At 40.3% G+C, this 16,483-nt stretch overlaps 1 protein-coding gene across 46 annotated transcripts in view; it reads right to left on the bottom strand.

Annotated features, from left to right (window-relative positions):
- Positions 1-16,483, bottom strand: part of LOC127066024 (twitchin) — a 64,196-nt gene that overhangs the window by 9,773 nt on the left and 37,940 nt on the right. For 44 of the 46 annotated variants that reach the window (XM_050999164.1, XM_050999212.1, XM_050999211.1 and 41 more), the window contains 37 exons: positions 16,197-16,481; positions 15,790-16,101; positions 15,378-15,680; positions 14,978-15,259; positions 14,572-14,871; positions 14,166-14,468; positions 13,801-14,082; positions 13,418-13,723; positions 13,037-13,339; positions 12,601-12,902; positions 12,237-12,516; positions 11,851-12,156; positions 11,456-11,730; positions 11,052-11,358; positions 10,084-10,965; positions 9,686-9,988; positions 9,316-9,597; positions 8,943-9,242; positions 8,561-8,863; positions 7,882-8,340; positions 7,678-7,800; positions 6,713-7,600; positions 6,317-6,619; positions 5,319-6,200; positions 4,997-5,252; positions 4,578-4,903; positions 4,154-4,456; positions 3,650-4,034; positions 3,368-3,573; positions 2,825-3,285; positions 2,171-2,705; positions 1,892-2,086; positions 1,326-1,809; positions 1,003-1,258; positions 576-910; positions 383-498; positions 21-305 (listed from right to left, as the gene is read on the bottom strand). In XM_050999164.1, coding sequence (XP_050855121.1) covers positions 21-305; positions 383-498; positions 576-910; positions 1,003-1,258; positions 1,326-1,809; positions 1,892-2,086; positions 2,171-2,705; positions 2,825-3,285; positions 3,368-3,573; positions 3,650-4,034; positions 4,154-4,456; positions 4,578-4,903; positions 4,997-5,252; positions 5,319-6,200; positions 6,317-6,619; positions 6,713-7,600; positions 7,678-7,800; positions 7,882-8,340; positions 8,561-8,863; positions 8,943-9,242; positions 9,316-9,597; positions 9,686-9,988; positions 10,084-10,965; positions 11,052-11,358; positions 11,456-11,730; positions 11,851-12,156; positions 12,237-12,516; positions 12,601-12,902; positions 13,037-13,339; positions 13,418-13,723; positions 13,801-14,082; positions 14,166-14,468; positions 14,572-14,871; positions 14,978-15,259; positions 15,378-15,680; positions 15,790-16,101; positions 16,197-16,481 — 13,014 coding nt within the window. The remainder of the gene's footprint in view (positions 1-20; positions 306-382; positions 499-575; positions 911-1,002; positions 1,259-1,325; positions 1,810-1,891; positions 2,087-2,170; positions 2,706-2,824; positions 3,286-3,367; positions 3,574-3,649; positions 4,035-4,153; positions 4,457-4,577; positions 4,904-4,996; positions 5,253-5,318; positions 6,201-6,316; positions 6,620-6,712; positions 7,601-7,677; positions 7,801-7,881; positions 8,341-8,560; positions 8,864-8,942; positions 9,243-9,315; positions 9,598-9,685; positions 9,989-10,083; positions 10,966-11,051; positions 11,359-11,455; positions 11,731-11,850; positions 12,157-12,236; positions 12,517-12,600; positions 12,903-13,036; positions 13,340-13,417; positions 13,724-13,800; positions 14,083-14,165; positions 14,469-14,571; positions 14,872-14,977; positions 15,260-15,377; positions 15,681-15,789; positions 16,102-16,196; positions 16,482-16,483) is intronic. The other 2 variants (XM_050999197.1, XM_050999209.1) reach the window with 2 other exon arrangements.

The raw sequence follows: 16,483 nt of genomic DNA, 5'->3' as shown, positions 1-16,483 counted from the left end.
CCAAGAGGAAATATACTTACCAACTACAAGAACTTTACATGAAGCTGAATCCGTGCCAACGGTATTGGTAAGATAGATAGTGTATGTTCCAGTGTCCGATCGTTTTGCTTTCTTGTTGACGAATTGTGAAGCAATATCCGTTGTCTCGAATTTAATTCTATCTCCAGTGAGAACTTCTTCGCCATTAATTGACCAACTTGGTCTAGGCTTTGGATTCGCCGTGAACGGTACTGTGATGGTGAATGGTTCTCCAGCGATAACAGTCATATCGCGAATACTTAGATCACTGGTAATCTTTGGCGGGACTAAATTATTTGAACACGTATATTATTATAACTTAATCATTTATAAAGATCACCGGTGTTTATTATAATATACTTACACGCTGGAGCGCTGGCACGTATCACATCCGAACTCAAGCTCCATGGACCACGACCAGCTGCGTTTTCGGCTGCCACACGGAATTCATAATCGTGATTTTCAATCAATCCGGTAACCCTGTTAAGAAATATTAAAAATATATTAGATACTTGCATTAACAAATTCCTCAAGAATATTTTATCTCTGATATTTACTTATATGTCGTTTCGTGTACTAATGCCGGAGTTGCTTTGACCCATTTGTCTTCGCTCAAAAGACGTTTTTCGATGACGTATCCGGTAATAGGCGAACCACCATCATGACGAGGCTTCGTCCATGTGATAGTAATGCTATCTTCAGTGGTTTCCACGCCACGTGGTGCTCCAGGTGGACCTGGCGGATCGAATGGATGCCTAGCTTTGATTGGATCAATTGTTGTGACTGGATCTGATGTTCCATATTGATTTTCAGCCATCACGCGGAATTCATAGACTTGACCAACGGTCAGATTTCGTACACGTACAAACGGTGTAGTAACATAACTGCTGACCTATAGAAAGATTTTGCTAATTGATATAAAATTTCTATCTCTTTTATTGCAACTTCTGTATTAAAAACGATTGCATATTTTGGTAGCTATACCTTTGACCATGTGGCTGCACGTGGTTCTCTTTTTTCAACCACATAATTGGTGATATCGCCACCACCGTTGTCTTTTGGCGGACTCCAGAAGAGAGTAAGAGCATCTCCGCCAAACTCATCGGCACGTAGATTTTCTGGTGGATCTGGTCTGTCTAGAACTTTAACGTTTATCGTAGCTGTATCAAATCCAGAGGAATTACGTAATTGAAGCCTGTATTGTCCTCCATCTGAACGTTTCGAATTTTTCACTACAAGACTGTAATAAAAAGGATAATTAGTAGGTTAAGCAATTTGTATAGTTAAAAACAATCCAAAATACCTACCTTGCATAATCATCGGCCAACTGTTGATGTACACGTGAATCTGTTTCGTCTTTAACAACGTCATTAGCAAACCACGTAGCAGTTGGTTTGGGGAAACCAATATAAGGTACATGAATACAAAAATCTTCGCCGGCGCGGACGGTAATATCTCTGACACCACCAAGATCCATAACTGGTTTATTTGGTTGTTCTTCGATAACAATAGGGCTACTAGGTTTGCTAGGATCACTGTTACCAACATCGTTCACAGCTATTACCCTGAAGAGATATTCTTCGCCCTCCGTAAGTTTTGGTACGGTATATATATTCGTAGGAATAAGAGCTCCATTGACATCGGCCCATTCGTCCTCTCCTCTGGCTTTCTTTTGGATAATGTAACCTCTGATCTTAGCACCACCGTCACTACGTGGAGGACGCCAGCTTAACGTCACCGAATCCTTCGTAATCCTATCTGCTTTCGGTGGTTCTGGAGCGTCAGGTCGCACTAAACAGACATTTTAATATTATTTTAATATTATTTCGTATAGTCGTAATGTAAAGGAAGATGCAAAAGAAAGTTGATTTACTTCGTTGATGTCCAGCTGTAATGGGTTCTGTAGGTTTACTAGGTTTGCCTGGTCCAGCTTCGTTCACAGCTATTACTCTAAATTCGTATCTAGATCCTTCGTGAAGATCTTGCACCGTGAAAGTAGTATTTGGCGTTGGATAATTATTAACTTTAAGCCATTCACCACCACGTTCGCGTCTCTCGACATAATAGCCTATGGATTTTAAGTAAGAAATAATAAAAAATATGAAAATATATTTAGAATTATATAGTGTCCCTTACAATGCAGTTATTTTACCTGTGATTGGCTTGCCACCCGTGTTAACGGGTGGATTCCAAGATAGGCTACAGCTGTTGGGCGTGTAGCCTAGAATTTGTGGCTGACTTGGAGCATCTGGTGGATCGAATGGACTCTTTGCAACAACAGGTTTACCATCGAGAGGCTCCGAAACTCCATACATGTTTTCAGCTCGTACTCTGAAGAGGTATCGTTTTCCTTCTGTAAGACCTTTCGCTGTAAAACTGGTTCTTGGAACATATCCAGGCACTTGGCGCCAGTTATCAGAACCAAAGTCCGCTACTTCGACAATGTAATTGGTTATGTCAGATCCACCATCATCCAAGGGTTTGTTCCAGGATAGTGAAACTGATTCCTGTGTCGTAGCTGTGTATTGAAGTGGTCCCTGAGGTGGTCCAGGCTTATCAACGACCGTGACTTCGATGTCAGCCGAATCTTTGCCGTGTTCATTTGTGGCGGTAACCGTGTATGTACCACTATCGTCACGTACAGACTTATCGACGAGTAGTTGTGTCCGATCACTCTTAGTTTCGGTCTGAAATTAAGTAAAAATAATATATTTCAGTATCTTTGCTACTCATATTATTTCTATTAATATGTAGAATATTTTTGATAATTATTATTTCTCTTTCAGATTGTTTTTTAAATTCTTACCGATGCTCGAAGAGTTTCTGTAAGCGCTTTTCCATTTTTGGTCCACTCCACGGTAGGAGTAGGTGCTCCAGATAACGGAATATTGATATTAATAGGTTCTCCAGCACGAACTTTAATTTTGCGACCGATGAGAGCATCCAAATACAATTTCGGTTTTTCCTTCATGGGTTTGGCAATAAATACGGATGATGTATCGCTGGCCTTACCAGCTCCAGCGGCATTTATCGCAGTGACGCGATATTCGTATTGGTGACCTTCAGTGACGTGATCATCGTAATACTCCGCGTACCTAACTGGTTCCTTGTTTATTTTAAGCCAACGACCAGTTGCACGATCACGACGTTCCACGTCATAACCAATAATTTTAGAACCACCGTTACTGATTGGAGCAGTCCATCTGATTTTAATATGATCTTTGTCAGCATCGACGCATTCGGGTTTACCAGGTTGACCAGGAGCAACTATTTCAAGAAGCGATAAAGTTATTACTCAATAACTAAAATACAAAAATGATAAGTTCGCAGTAGTCATAATAAAAATTACCAAATTGATTCTTAGCTACTATCGAACGGTCCGTGGTCAAAGGTTCAGAACGACCTTGAAGATTTTCTGCAGAAACACGGAACTCGTAAGTGGTGCCTTCCGATAATCTTGGAACGGTTGCATGATTATACTTTGGATTGACATGCGTTACAGCTGGTACCCAACCACCACCGTGGGTAAGATCACGTTTTTCGATTACATAACCACTGTGGGAGAAGCATATCGTTTTATAAAAAATTGTTATAAACGATTAATATTACACTCGATCGACTGATTACTCACGTGATCTCGCTGCCACCATTATCCTTTGGCGGTTTCCACGATAAAGTAACCGACTGACTTGTTATTTCTTCGTATTCTAAAGGACCTTCTGGTGGTCCAGGTCTATCCAAGACGATTACTTGGAAGCTACCTTCGTCAATTCCGCTACTATTCTTTAATAAGAGGTGATATAATCCAGAATCGGATCTCTGTGCATTGACCGTATGAACGATCGTATGATAACCGATAGAAGTAACAGTAGTTCTCTCGTTGGTTTCCAAATCTTTGCTTCCCACAGTCCATGTAACTTCAGGTGTTGGTTCACCAACAAAATCGATATCCACGTGGAAGATTAAGCCAGCCTTAACACGAATGTCTTGCAGCGGTGTCTTTATCTTTGGTGCCACTGAAATAATACATTTATTTATGTAACTTTATACTCAGAAGTACTTTAATTTAAATTAAGAAAAATATTTCGGAATGAGAAACTAGTAAAATAAGTTGGAAATAAGAAAGCGTTCTTACAGAATCGTGGTTTAGCAGTCACAAGATCACTTGGTTCAGACGGTTCTGATTGTCCAGCTGCGTTAACCGCTATAACGCGGAATTCATATTCTTGACCTTCTGTTAAATCTGGGACAGTTGTACTTGTCTGTCCAGCCGGTACATGAACAGCATTGACCCAGTAAGGACTGCCTTTTTCTTTCTTTTGTACGATATATCCCGTAATGGGAGAACCACCATCATTGCCTGGCGCGGGCCATTGAAGATCAACGTGATCTTTGTCCCAGTCCATTATCGTTGGTCTGCCAGGAGCATCTGGTTCATCTGTAAATATTGCAAAATGAAGATAATTATGTGTACGATACTTTTTTTCTCTATTTTCACAAAAGGAAAAAATACTTGGAAGAAAAAAAAATATTTTTAAAGCTTTTCTGACAATACCAACCGAATTCATTCTTAGCGACGATACTCTTCTTAGTTTCTAGTGGATCAGACTCTCCGATATTGTTAACCGCTTTTACACGGAAAAGATACTCTTTACGATGAGTTAATCGAGCTACATCGTGACTAAGAACCATGCTCATTCCAGCGTCCGACCATGTTCCACGAGAAAGATCCATCTTTTCAATGACATAATGGAGGATAGGACTACCACCATCATCGAGAGGATGACCCCATGTTACGTGACAACTGTCTTTGGTGACGTTACTGACTACTAATGGTGGCTCCGGTGGCGACGGTCTGTCTAGTACAGTAACTCTAGCGCTCGAACTAGAAAATATACAAAGGTATGTTAATATATTTTTTTTAGGATAACGTTTTACAATATTATTTTAATCTATTTATTTAATATCGATAGGTCACCTGAATTTGCCATATTCATTTTCCAAAGTTATAGCATATCGTCCACTATCAGAACGAACGGAGAATGGAATTTCGAATGTAGTTTCTATTTGCGTAGTATACATTTCGTGGCGTGAATCTGGTTCAAGAGGTTTACCATCCAGTGTCCAAGTTGCTTTTGGTTTAGGCGATGCTTCTATAGGAATGATGTAACTGATCTTTTGCCCGGCACGTACGACTAAGTCGTGCAGAAGTGCCGTATCGAAGCTTGGTGCAACTGTAATATATAATTCGTTGTTCTTGTACTATGGTACAAAATTATAATTTCAATATCGATACTTACGGAAACGTGGTTTAGCGATGACAGGTGCAGATGCATCGGATGGATCTCCAGGACCACCCTTATTGACAGCGATCACTCTGAACTCATATTCTTGACCTTCGATTAAATCTGGAACTGTAGCACTTGTCTTGTTACCCGGAACCTCGAGTACCTTTTCCCATTGTCCAAAACGAGGTTTCTTTTCTATTATGTACTCCGTTATCGGAGATCCACCATCTTTCTTAGGTGGTGTCCATTCGAGATCAACGTGATCCTTATCCCAATCCGTGGCGATAGGAGTGCCTGGTTTATCTGGTTTACCAAACGGATCCTTTGCTGTTATAGTGTCCAATCCGATCAATGGCGCTGATTCTCCTTGTTTGTTTACAGCACGCACACGGAATTGATAGTCGTGACCTTCGATAAGATGGTCTACGCGAGCGGATGTAGTCGTAGCTTCGGCCACCGGTACCCAACGCATGTTTTCCGTATCCATTTTTTCTACTTGGTAGTAGAGGATTTCTGAACCACCATCGTCTTTTGGTGCTCGCCATTTTAGCGTGCAAGAATTCTTCGTCACATTACTTATAAGCAATGGTCCCTCCGGCGGGGATGGTATGTCGAGAACATTAACGTTTAACGTGGCGCTGTCTTTACCATTGATATTTCTAGCAGTTAATGTATAAACGCCGGAATCCGATCTTCTTGCTTCCATCACGCGAACTTTGGTATTGTAATCTTCGTTTATAATTTTGATGCGTTCATCCGCCATTATGACGTTGTCTTTAAGGGACCATTCTTTTACCGGTGGTGGTTCACCAATAACCGGTACATCGAAGTCGTAAAAACCACCTGCTTTCACTTTTACATCTAACATGTAATTGCGATCGATCTTTGGTGGAACTGTAAATAATGTACATATCGAATTAAATTATTTATTTATATTCAATAATGAGTTATTTTGATTATTGCGTATTTTATTACGTCGAGCGTACGCAAATATTTAACTATATACATACGATTCTTGGGTCGTGCCAAGTGCGATTTCGATGCGTCCGATGGTTCGCCGGGACCAGCTTTGTTAACAGCCCTGACACGGAATTCATAATGCGTTCCTTCAACAAGGTCGTCGACTCTTCCGGTATTTACATCACCTTCGACCTCGGCGCACTTCTCCCAAGTGGGACTATATTTGTCGCGTTTTTCTATTACATAACCAGTGATAGGAGAACCACCATCGTGGTCTGGACGCGACCATTGTAGTTCGACGAAGTTTGTATCGTAATCGGTAACAGTAGGCGTGCCTGGTTTACCTGGTTCGTCTACATACAGGAAGGAAATAAAATTATACAGGAAAGTAGAGTCAAACGATATATGTTTTACATTGCAAAGAGTCGATTCAAAAAATATCTTACCAAATGGATTTTTAGCTTCGATGCTCTGCGACATAACAAGTGGTTCCGATTTGCCTTGCTTGTTAACCGCACGTACTCTAAATTTGTACTTATGACCAGGAGTTAATCCATCAACGTTTAGCGATGTTTCTGGTCCATCGGTTTCACCTGCTGGAACCCAGCGTCCGGTAACTTCATCCATCTTTTCAACGACATATTTTTCAATGGGTTGACCACCATCATCTTCGGGAGGTTTCCAAGAAAGTTTACATCCTTCGGCATGCACGTCGCTTGCCCTAAGAGGTCCTTGGGGCGGACTAGGCTTATCCAATACGGTAACTTTGACAAACGCTTCGTCTTTGCCGTTAATATTTTCTGCGACTACGCAATATTTGCCGGATTCAGCTCTGGTCGCCATTCGGACGTGCAGACTAGTGTTATAATCGATGTGCTTGACTTTTATCCGATCGGTTGGTCTTACTTCTCTACTTCCTAACATCCATTTTGTCGTAGGCGTCGGTTCACCGATAACTTTCACATCGAAACCAAAGTTTTGTCCTGCTTTGATCCTTACTTCGATTAAATTGGTACGATCGATCTTAGGTGCTTGATTGCGTGGTTTCGCAATTATAGTTGGTGTCGGATCAGAAGGTTCTCCGGGACCTGCCTTGTTAACTGCCCGTACTCGAAATTCGTAAGGCTGTCCTTCTATTAAATCGGGTACGGTTGCCGAAGTTTGATCCGCTGGTACTTCCACAGCTTTTTCCCATTCTCCGTATTTATCTTTCTTTTCGATTATGTAACCAGTGATGGGTGAACCACCATCGTTGATTGGCGGTGTCCACGCCAAGTCCACGTGATCTTTGTCCCAATCGGTAGCGCGAAGATCTCCCGGCTTACCAGGCTCGTCTATAGATTTAAGCAGGTGTTTAAACTATGAATAATAATCATTAGTGCGTAATAAAAAAATTTCCAATTGCACGTACCGTATGGATTTTTAGCTAATATAGCTTCTTCTGCTTCTAGCGGTTTGGATTCGCCTTCGGCATTAACTGCAGATACTCGGAATAAATATTCTTTGCCAGGTGTTAAGCCGGTTACTTCCAAGTCTAAAAATTTCAAAATGATATTTTTTACAAGATGTATTTTGAAATACGCGGAATCGAACGATGGAATTTGAGAATACTTACTCGGTTCGGTGGATCGACCACATGGTATCCAGCAACCCGTTTCTGGGTCCATCTTATCCACCTGGTAGTATTCGATCGGAGTGCCTCCATCGTCTTTCGGCCTCTTCCACTTCAGCTTGCATCCTTCTTTGTGGACGTCCGTAATTTGTAGTGGTCCTTCCGGCGGTAAAGGTTTATCAGTTACTGTCACTTGGACAGTAACGGAATCTTTTCCAGACGAATTACTGGCAGTAACGGTATAATCGCCGCTGTCGTCGCGGGAAACTGGGCGGATGCTGAATTTCGTACTATAATCCGAATTGTCGATTTGTACTTTTTTGTCAGAGCGCAGAGGGATCGCACCGTATCGCCACTCGATGTGCGGTGGAGGTTCACCGATCACGTTCGCGTCGAACCTTAGAAGAGATCCCGCCGAGAGAGTAACGTCGCGCAAATTGCGTCTGTCGATCTTTGGTGCCACTGAAGAGAGAAACGAACGTTAATAAGTACTCCCTGGCTCTTGCCAAATTGATTTCAAAAACTACTCAATATAGAATTGAATATTTCTATTTTCAGATTAGGTGCGCGTGGAATGCACAAGCGCCATGAGATCAATGCCATCGTTATTAACAAGAGAATACTTTTATGTATCTTATTGTATATCGAACAATATAAATAGAAGCAAATTTTGCATACTTACAAAAGCGAGGTTTAGCCGTAAAGGTTTTACTTGCTTCACCCGGTTCCGATTGACCAGCTTTATTTACGGCAATTACACGGAAGAGGTAATCGTTACCCTCTATGAGACCGTGTACGAGAGCTTGCGTAACAGGTGTTTCAGTTTCGAGAGCTTTCTCCCACATCGTACTATATTTGTCTTTTTTCTCAACGATATATCCTGTGATTGGAGAACCACCATCACTGACCGGTTCTTTCCAAGAAAGTTCTACTTGATTAGCAGTCCAATCGACCGGTTCTGGTGCTCCCGGTGGGCTCGGTACAGCTACAAGCGAGGATACAAATTGTAATTATTCAAAGATTTCAAATTTGAAATTAAGAATAACTCAAAAGTAATTACTTACTGAACGGATCTTTGGCAATGATAGAGCTGAATGTTTCTAACGGTTCCGATTCTCCTTCTTTATTAATGGCTTTCACTCGGAATTTGTATTCGTGTCCAGGCGTTAAACCTTCGACCTTCATTTCAGGTCCTGTCGTTTTCCCAACTGGTAACCATACACCAGTGTCTGGATCGAACTTTTCTACGAGATAACCTTCGATAGGTTCTCCGCCGTCATCTTTAGGCTTTTTCCATTTAAGCGTGCAACCCTCCTTGTGAATGTCTGATACTTCTAATGGTCCTTCAGGTTTGCCAGGTTTACCTGTCGAAGTGTTAACGCTTAGTTTATATTCTTATTAAATCTAAGAAAATGACACAATCTGACAGATACTTACTGACAACTATTACTTCAACTTCTGCCGTATCGGATCCATGTTGATTAACAGCTGTGATTTTATATATGCCAGAATCTTTACGTTCGGGCTTGTCGTTAAAGAATTTCGAATTGTAAGGTACATTTTGTATTCTGCGATGCGTAGTTTGTTGTATGCTCTTGTTGTTGATGACCCAGGTGACGTCTGGTGGTGGTTCGCCCAAAATTTTAACATCGAAGTGGAACCCTTCGTTCTCACGTACGGTGATGTCGCGTAAGTTTCGCCTGTCGATCTTTGGTGCCACTGGAGAACAATCGGCAATATAAAGCAGTGTCTTTTGTGGAAAAAATTTTAATAATGTTAGACTAACAATCGGAATGATATAACTTACTTCGTCTACTTTTAGCGGTAATCGGTTTACTGGTGTCCGATGGTTCACCAGGACCGGCAGCGTTAACTGCCTTGACACGGAATTCATACTCGACACCTTCGTCAAGATTATCGGCACGACCTTTACACTCTGGTCCACTGGTTTCGCAAGCCTTAATCCAGCGTGGTGTTCCCTTCTCACGCTTTTCAATCACGTATCCGGTGATTGGAGATCCACCATCGTTCAACGGTGGAGTCCATCTCAGATCTATATGATCCTTATCCCAATCAGCAGCCTCTGGTCGTCCAGGAGGTCCAGGTTCGTCTGTGAGAAAATGAAAATATAAATGGTAAAATATGCGTCAAAATAAGATCATTATTTGTACTGTAATATTAGTAAATCAATGCAAGAAAGCTAACCGAATGGATTCTTTGCTACGATGCCATGATCGGTTTCCAGAGGTTCCGATTCACCCTCTGCATTAACAGCAGAGACACGGAATTTGTACTCTTGCCCGGGTACTAAGTTCTCGACAACCATGTTTGGTTCTTTTGTACGACCAATAGGTATCCATCTTCCGGTTTCGGTGTCCATTTTTTCGACAACGTAGTGCTCTAATGGTACACCACCATCGTCCAATGGTGGGTTCCACTTGAGAGTGCAACCTTCTTTGTGCACGTCAGATACTTTTAAAGGACCTTCTGGTTTACTAGGTTTATCTAATACCAAGATTTCAATGGAAGCTTCATCTTTGCCTGAACTGTTTTCAGCTTTCAAAGTTAAAGTACCGCAGTGAGCTCTGGATACTATAGAAACTAAGAACTTAGTCCTGTAGTCTTCAAGTTCTACCGTTACCGCATTTTGTGTCTCTTGTTTGGCCTTATTTAGATACCAGGTTTTAGTCGGAGGTGGTTCACCAGTAACCTTAACGTCCAAGCGTATGTGATTACCGGCTTTGATGGTTATATCTTTCAAGTTGGTACGATCTATTCTTGGTGCTGCATAACGATCCTTAGCTATCAAAGTATCGCTAGGTTCGCTTGGTTTACTTTGACCACCTTTGTTTACTGCTTTTACCCGGAATTGATATTTTTGTCCTTCCACAAGATCCGGTACTCTGGCATCTGTTTTAGTACCAGGAACTTCTAACGCCTTTTGCCATTTACCATATTGATCTTTCTTTTCGATAATGTATTTTTCGATCGGTGCTCCGCCATCGTTCTTTGGTGCTTTCCATTTAAGATCAACATGACTTTTACTCCAATCCTTTAAGTCAGGCTTGCCAGGTGCATCGGGTTCAGCTAAATTTCACAAGAAACAAATTTGCGTTAGATATCAAATTAATATAATATCCATAACGATTTATCCAATTCATAATGATACTTACAATAAGGATTCTTGGCCGTAATCGGTACCGCCGTTTCTAATGGTTCAGATTCTCCTTCAGAATTAACAGCCTTCACTCTAAACAAGTAATCTTTGCCTTCGTTAAGACCACTGATGTCGGCTTCAGGTACCTTACTCGTTCCGCAAGGTACCCAACGACCAGAATCAACATCCATTCTTTCAATGACATAGTGATCCACCGGATCACCACCGTCGTCCTCAGGTTTGTCCCATTTGAGCTTGCAACTTTGCGCTGTTACATTAGATACTTCGAGTGGACCTTTCGGTTTGGCAGGTTTACTCACGACCTGCAGATATTTAAACAGTGAGCAACGATAATAACATCAATAAGAAAGGAAACGATGGAACGATCATCAAAAAGTTTACACGATAAAGTTCACAAACCTGAATTTCAACATCAACTTGATCGGTTCCACTATCGTTCTTGGCAATAACAGTATAAGTTCCTGTATCGGATCTTTGTAATTTGCTCATTATAAACGTCGTGTGATAATCCTCACTTTCAATCTTCAAACGATCCATGCTTTTTAACACTGAGTCCTTTAGTTTCCAAGTTACAATTGGAGGTGGTTCACCTATAATATCCGCTTCAATACGTAGCATTTGTCCAACTCGCATAACTTTTTTGTGAAGATTTTTACGATCGATATGAGGTGCCACTATACGAAAACAAGTAAATGCAATGAATCGTATCGTATGATTAGTCTTTCTCCATACAACTTTTGAAAAGTACAAGTTTTAATTAATAGACGACAAAACAAATGATTAAATTTACTTACAGAAACGGGGTTTTGCAATGACGCTCTTTGATACGTCGCTAGGTTCACTTGGGCCCGCTCTATTGACCGCTACCACTCTGAATTCATATTCGTGACCTTCTTGAATACCATCGGTAACTTTGGCCGTGGTGCGATCACCGACAACTTTCGCAGCATCCACCCATTGTCTACCTTCTTTATCACGCATCTGAATAATATATTTTTCAATAGGAGCACCACCGTCATCTTTTGGTGGCGTCCATTCAAGATCGACGAAATCTTTGTCCCAATTTCGAAGTTCAGGACGTCCAGGTTTACCAGGTTCATCTAGAATTTTTATTTATTACGATATACTGTCATATTCATGAAAAAATATCGTAATGTTTTTAATTTATATATTATATTACCGAATGGATTTTTAGCTATAATAGATTTGTCGGCTTCCAATTCATCAGATTCGCCTTCCCTATTAACAGCCTTTACACGGAATTTATAAGGTTTGCCTTCTTGCAAACCTGTGATTGTAGCTTCCGGTTCAGTAGACCTTCCACAGGATATCCATTGGCCAGTCAGAGGATCAAGTTTTTCAATTTCATAATATTCGACTGGCGATCCGCCATCGTCTTCGGGTTTGTCCCACTTTAATTTGCATCCATGTTTATTAACGTCGAATACCTCCAAAGGACCCTGTCAGAAAAATAAGATTATTTGTTATAAAATATATTTAGTTAATAAATGATGATCCTACATATTTATTTTCTCAGTTTTTACCTTAGGTTTGCTTGGCTTGCCAAGAACAGTAATATCAACTTCGGCTACATCTTCTCCAACTTCGTTTTTGGCTCGGATCACATACTTTCCGGTTTGTTCACGTTTGGTCTTTAGAATGATGAGTTTTGTGTTATAGTCAATATTGTCGATACGGATAATATCGTTCGACACCAATTCTGCTTCTTTGAACGACCACGTTACCGTTGGTGGTGGTTCTCCAATTATATTTACATCTAAGGTTAACGTAAGTCCTACTTTTATAGTTATGGGTTGCAGATTAGTACGATCGATGTAGGGTTTCACTAAAAATTAAACATATAAAATATATTAACATATAAACATGGAGCGTTATCGATTACTTTTTATTATTATTGTTATCATAATTATTATCATTATGTTTAATATCAATTGAAATATTAAATTCAACAATACTTACACCAACGAGCTTTAGCGGTATGAGGATTAGTTTCTTCACTTGGTTCGCCAGGTCCAGCTTTATTCACGGCTCGTACTCGGAATTGGTATTGATTGCCTTCTTCTAATCTTGGTACAGTACCGGTACAAGTTGGTCCCGATATTTCTACAGCTTTTACGAAACTTGTACCAAACTTATCCTTCATTTCGATAATGTAGCCAGTAATAGGTGCACCACCGTCTCTTATTGGTGGTTCCCACTTAAGTTTTACCATATTTTCAGACCAGTCGATAATTTCTGGTAAACCAGGCGCTGCTGGTGGATCTAAAAAATTCAAACGAACGTGTTAATACGATTTATTACATTCCCAAAAGTTTTGGTTTCTTGCATAAATGCATATACCATAAGGATTTTTAGCAAGGATCGCAGTGTCTGTCTGTAAAGGTTCGGATTCGCCTTCTTCGTTCAAAGCCTTCACACGGAATTCATACTTTTTACCAGGCTCCAAACCAGTAATGGTATGTTCAGTCTTTTCTGGATCTACCATGCCAGCTGGAACCCAACGACCAGTCGTAATGTCCATTTTTTCAACAAGATATCCTGTAAGCGGTAATCCGCCGTCATCCCTTGGCTTGTTCCATTTCAATTTGCATCCTTCCTTGTGCACATCGGTTACTTCTAGAGGTCCCTCGGGTTTTCCAGGTTTGTCTATTTTTTATAGAAAAGATAATTAGTATAAAAGTGTACATACTATTATAACACATATTACAATAATCTTCATTTACCTAAGATGTTAATCTCTACATCAGCCTCATCTTGCCCAGAATCATTAACCGCTTTAATTGTATATTTTCCAGTATGTTTACGGCTCGGATTGATTAACTGTATCTTAGTGAGATAATCTTCGTTATCGATCTTGACATTTGCTCCGGTTTCTAGAGTTTCACCAGCAAAGCTCCAAGTAACGGTTGGTGGTGGCTCACCCTCTATATCAACTTCTAATTTCACGTGTTGTCCGACTCTCACTTTGATGGTTTGTAATTTATCTCGATTGATATGCGGTTTCACTGATGGTAATTAAAAACAATGTTACATAGAATTTGATTAAGTATAAACGATCTTTTAAAGCGATAAATAAAAGTAGACTTACAGAATCGTGCCTTCGCAATGTGTGGTTTTGTTGGTTCGCTAGGTTCCGAAGGTCCAGCTTTATTTACGGCACGTACTCGGAATTGATATGTTGCACCTTTCTTGAGACCTGTAACGCGACCTTTTGGTTGTGGCGAATCCGTTGTAAGGCATTCCTCCCAGTGGGTCGATGGTTTCTCTCTCTTTTCGATAATGTATCCAGTAATCGCAGCTCCGCCGTTATTTTTAGGTGGTTCCCATTTAAGATCAACACGATCGACGTCCCAATCTTCGAACTCTGGTGTTCCAGGTTTACTTGCTATGTCTACAATTTGTACGTGCATTAACAATCACATTAATTATAGTTTTGCGATAAAACAATTTTCTTATAAAAATAATTTATAGGATTTAAGCATTTAAAATTTTACCGTATGGATTCTTGGCAAGTATGGATCCATCTGTCACCAGTGGTTCTGATTCACCTTCTTCGTTCAATGCTTTCACTCTGAATTCATATTCATGTCCTTCTTGAAGACCTTTGATATCCATTTCTGTATCCGTGGTTCGGCCAACTGGTACCCATCTGCCCGTCGATTTGTCTAACTTTTCAACTTGATAACCAGTAATAGGTTTGCCACCGTCATCTTCAGGCTTTTCCCATTTTATTTTACAGCCGCTCTTCGTTACGTCCGACACCTTGATCGGTCCTTTCGGTTTACCAGGAGAAGCTGGAATAATTACGTGATATTAAAGCTTCTAATAAAAATCAAATAAAAAAAAATACGTATCAAATATCGAGGATGATAATAATCAATGAAATGGTTAGAGGCTTACAAAGAACAGTGACTTCAACTTCTGCTTCGTCTTCGCCATGAGCATTGACAGCACGTATCTTCCACAAACCAGTATTTTTACGAACGCTGTCGGTAATACTCAATTTCGTGTTATAATCAACATTGACAATTTCGATATTTTCACCAGTCTTAACTTCGACATTTGCATGGTGCCAAGTAATTTCTGGAGGTGGTTCGCCACGTACGTCTACGTCGTATTTAATGGGCTTACCGGCGCGTACGATGATCGGTTTTAGATTAGTTCTGTCGATTCTCGGTTTTACTACAAAAAATTCCATATCATTTAGATAAGAATTTTAACTAATCGTATTTTTCATAAATTTATAACGAACATGTAATAATTAAAATTATAAAAGATAAAACATTATATTCACACGTACATGCTTTATGTTTGCAAATTTGCATCTTGGAAGCATCTGACGGTGGTGAAGGTCCAGCTTTGTTTACGGCAATAATTCGGAATTGATATTCACCACGTTCCTTGAGATCGGGAACTTTAGCTTCAAGCTGATTTCCAGGTACTTCGATTGCTTTTTCCCAATCAGGCTTATAACGATCTTTCTTCTCGATTATGTATTTTTCTATGGGTGCTCCACCATCGAACTCGGGCGGGGTCCACTTCAAACTAATGGATTCATTATCGTAATCCGTTACTTCTGGCGTTCCTGGCTTCAGAGGTTCATCTACAAATGAATTAAAATTAGGTAGGTGATTTTTTAAGGAAATTCATTTCTTTTCTTTTAATTGTTTCGTACAGACAGAAAATAGCATTGCAATGCATAAAATATGTACCATAAGGATTTTTAGCGACGACGCCACGTTCGCTCTCAAGAGGTTCAGAATCGCCTTCGTCGTTAACGGCAGTTACACGGAATTTATATTCACTTCCTGGATTCAGACCAGTAATGTCAAATTCCATATTGGGAGAATTACCGGGTATTTTACCAACTCTGACCCATTTGCCAGTTTTGGTATCCATTTTTTCAATTTCATATTCTTTGATTGGAACACCACCGTCGTCTTCTGGCTTTTGCCACTTGACTTTGGCACTCGTGTTCGTTACGTCTGTTACTTCGAGTGGTCCTTTCGGTGGACTTGGTTTTCCTGGTGAGAGAAAGAAAAAGAGAGATAATCATAATGCATCAGTTTAGAAAAAAGAACGTAAATGATATCGCTATATATTTTCGAGTAACACTTACCAAGAACGGTAAGTTCTACAGTTTCTTCATCTTTGCCGTTTACATTTTCAGCGATTAACGTGTACTTTCCAGTATCTTTTCGCATCGCATTAACGATAGTAAAATCCGTATGGTAGTCTACATCGTCGATTTTAATACGCTCGGTAGTCGTTAAGGGAATATTATCCCTCCAAATCCATCTAGTTTCTGGAGGTGGTTCACCTGTCACATCTACCGACCATTTATGAGTACGTCCAGCTTTTATGATAACAGATTTGAAGTTGGTACGGTCGATTCTTGGTTTCACT

Source organism: Vespula vulgaris, chromosome 9 (genome assembly GCF_905475345.1).
Source record: "Vespula vulgaris chromosome 9, iyVesVulg1.1, whole genome shotgun sequence".
Classification (NCBI taxonomy): Eukaryota; Metazoa; Arthropoda; class Insecta; order Hymenoptera; family Vespidae; genus Vespula; species Vespula vulgaris.
The sequence above is the reverse complement of the archived record's forward strand: the minus strand, read 5'-3'. Positions and strand labels throughout refer to the sequence as shown.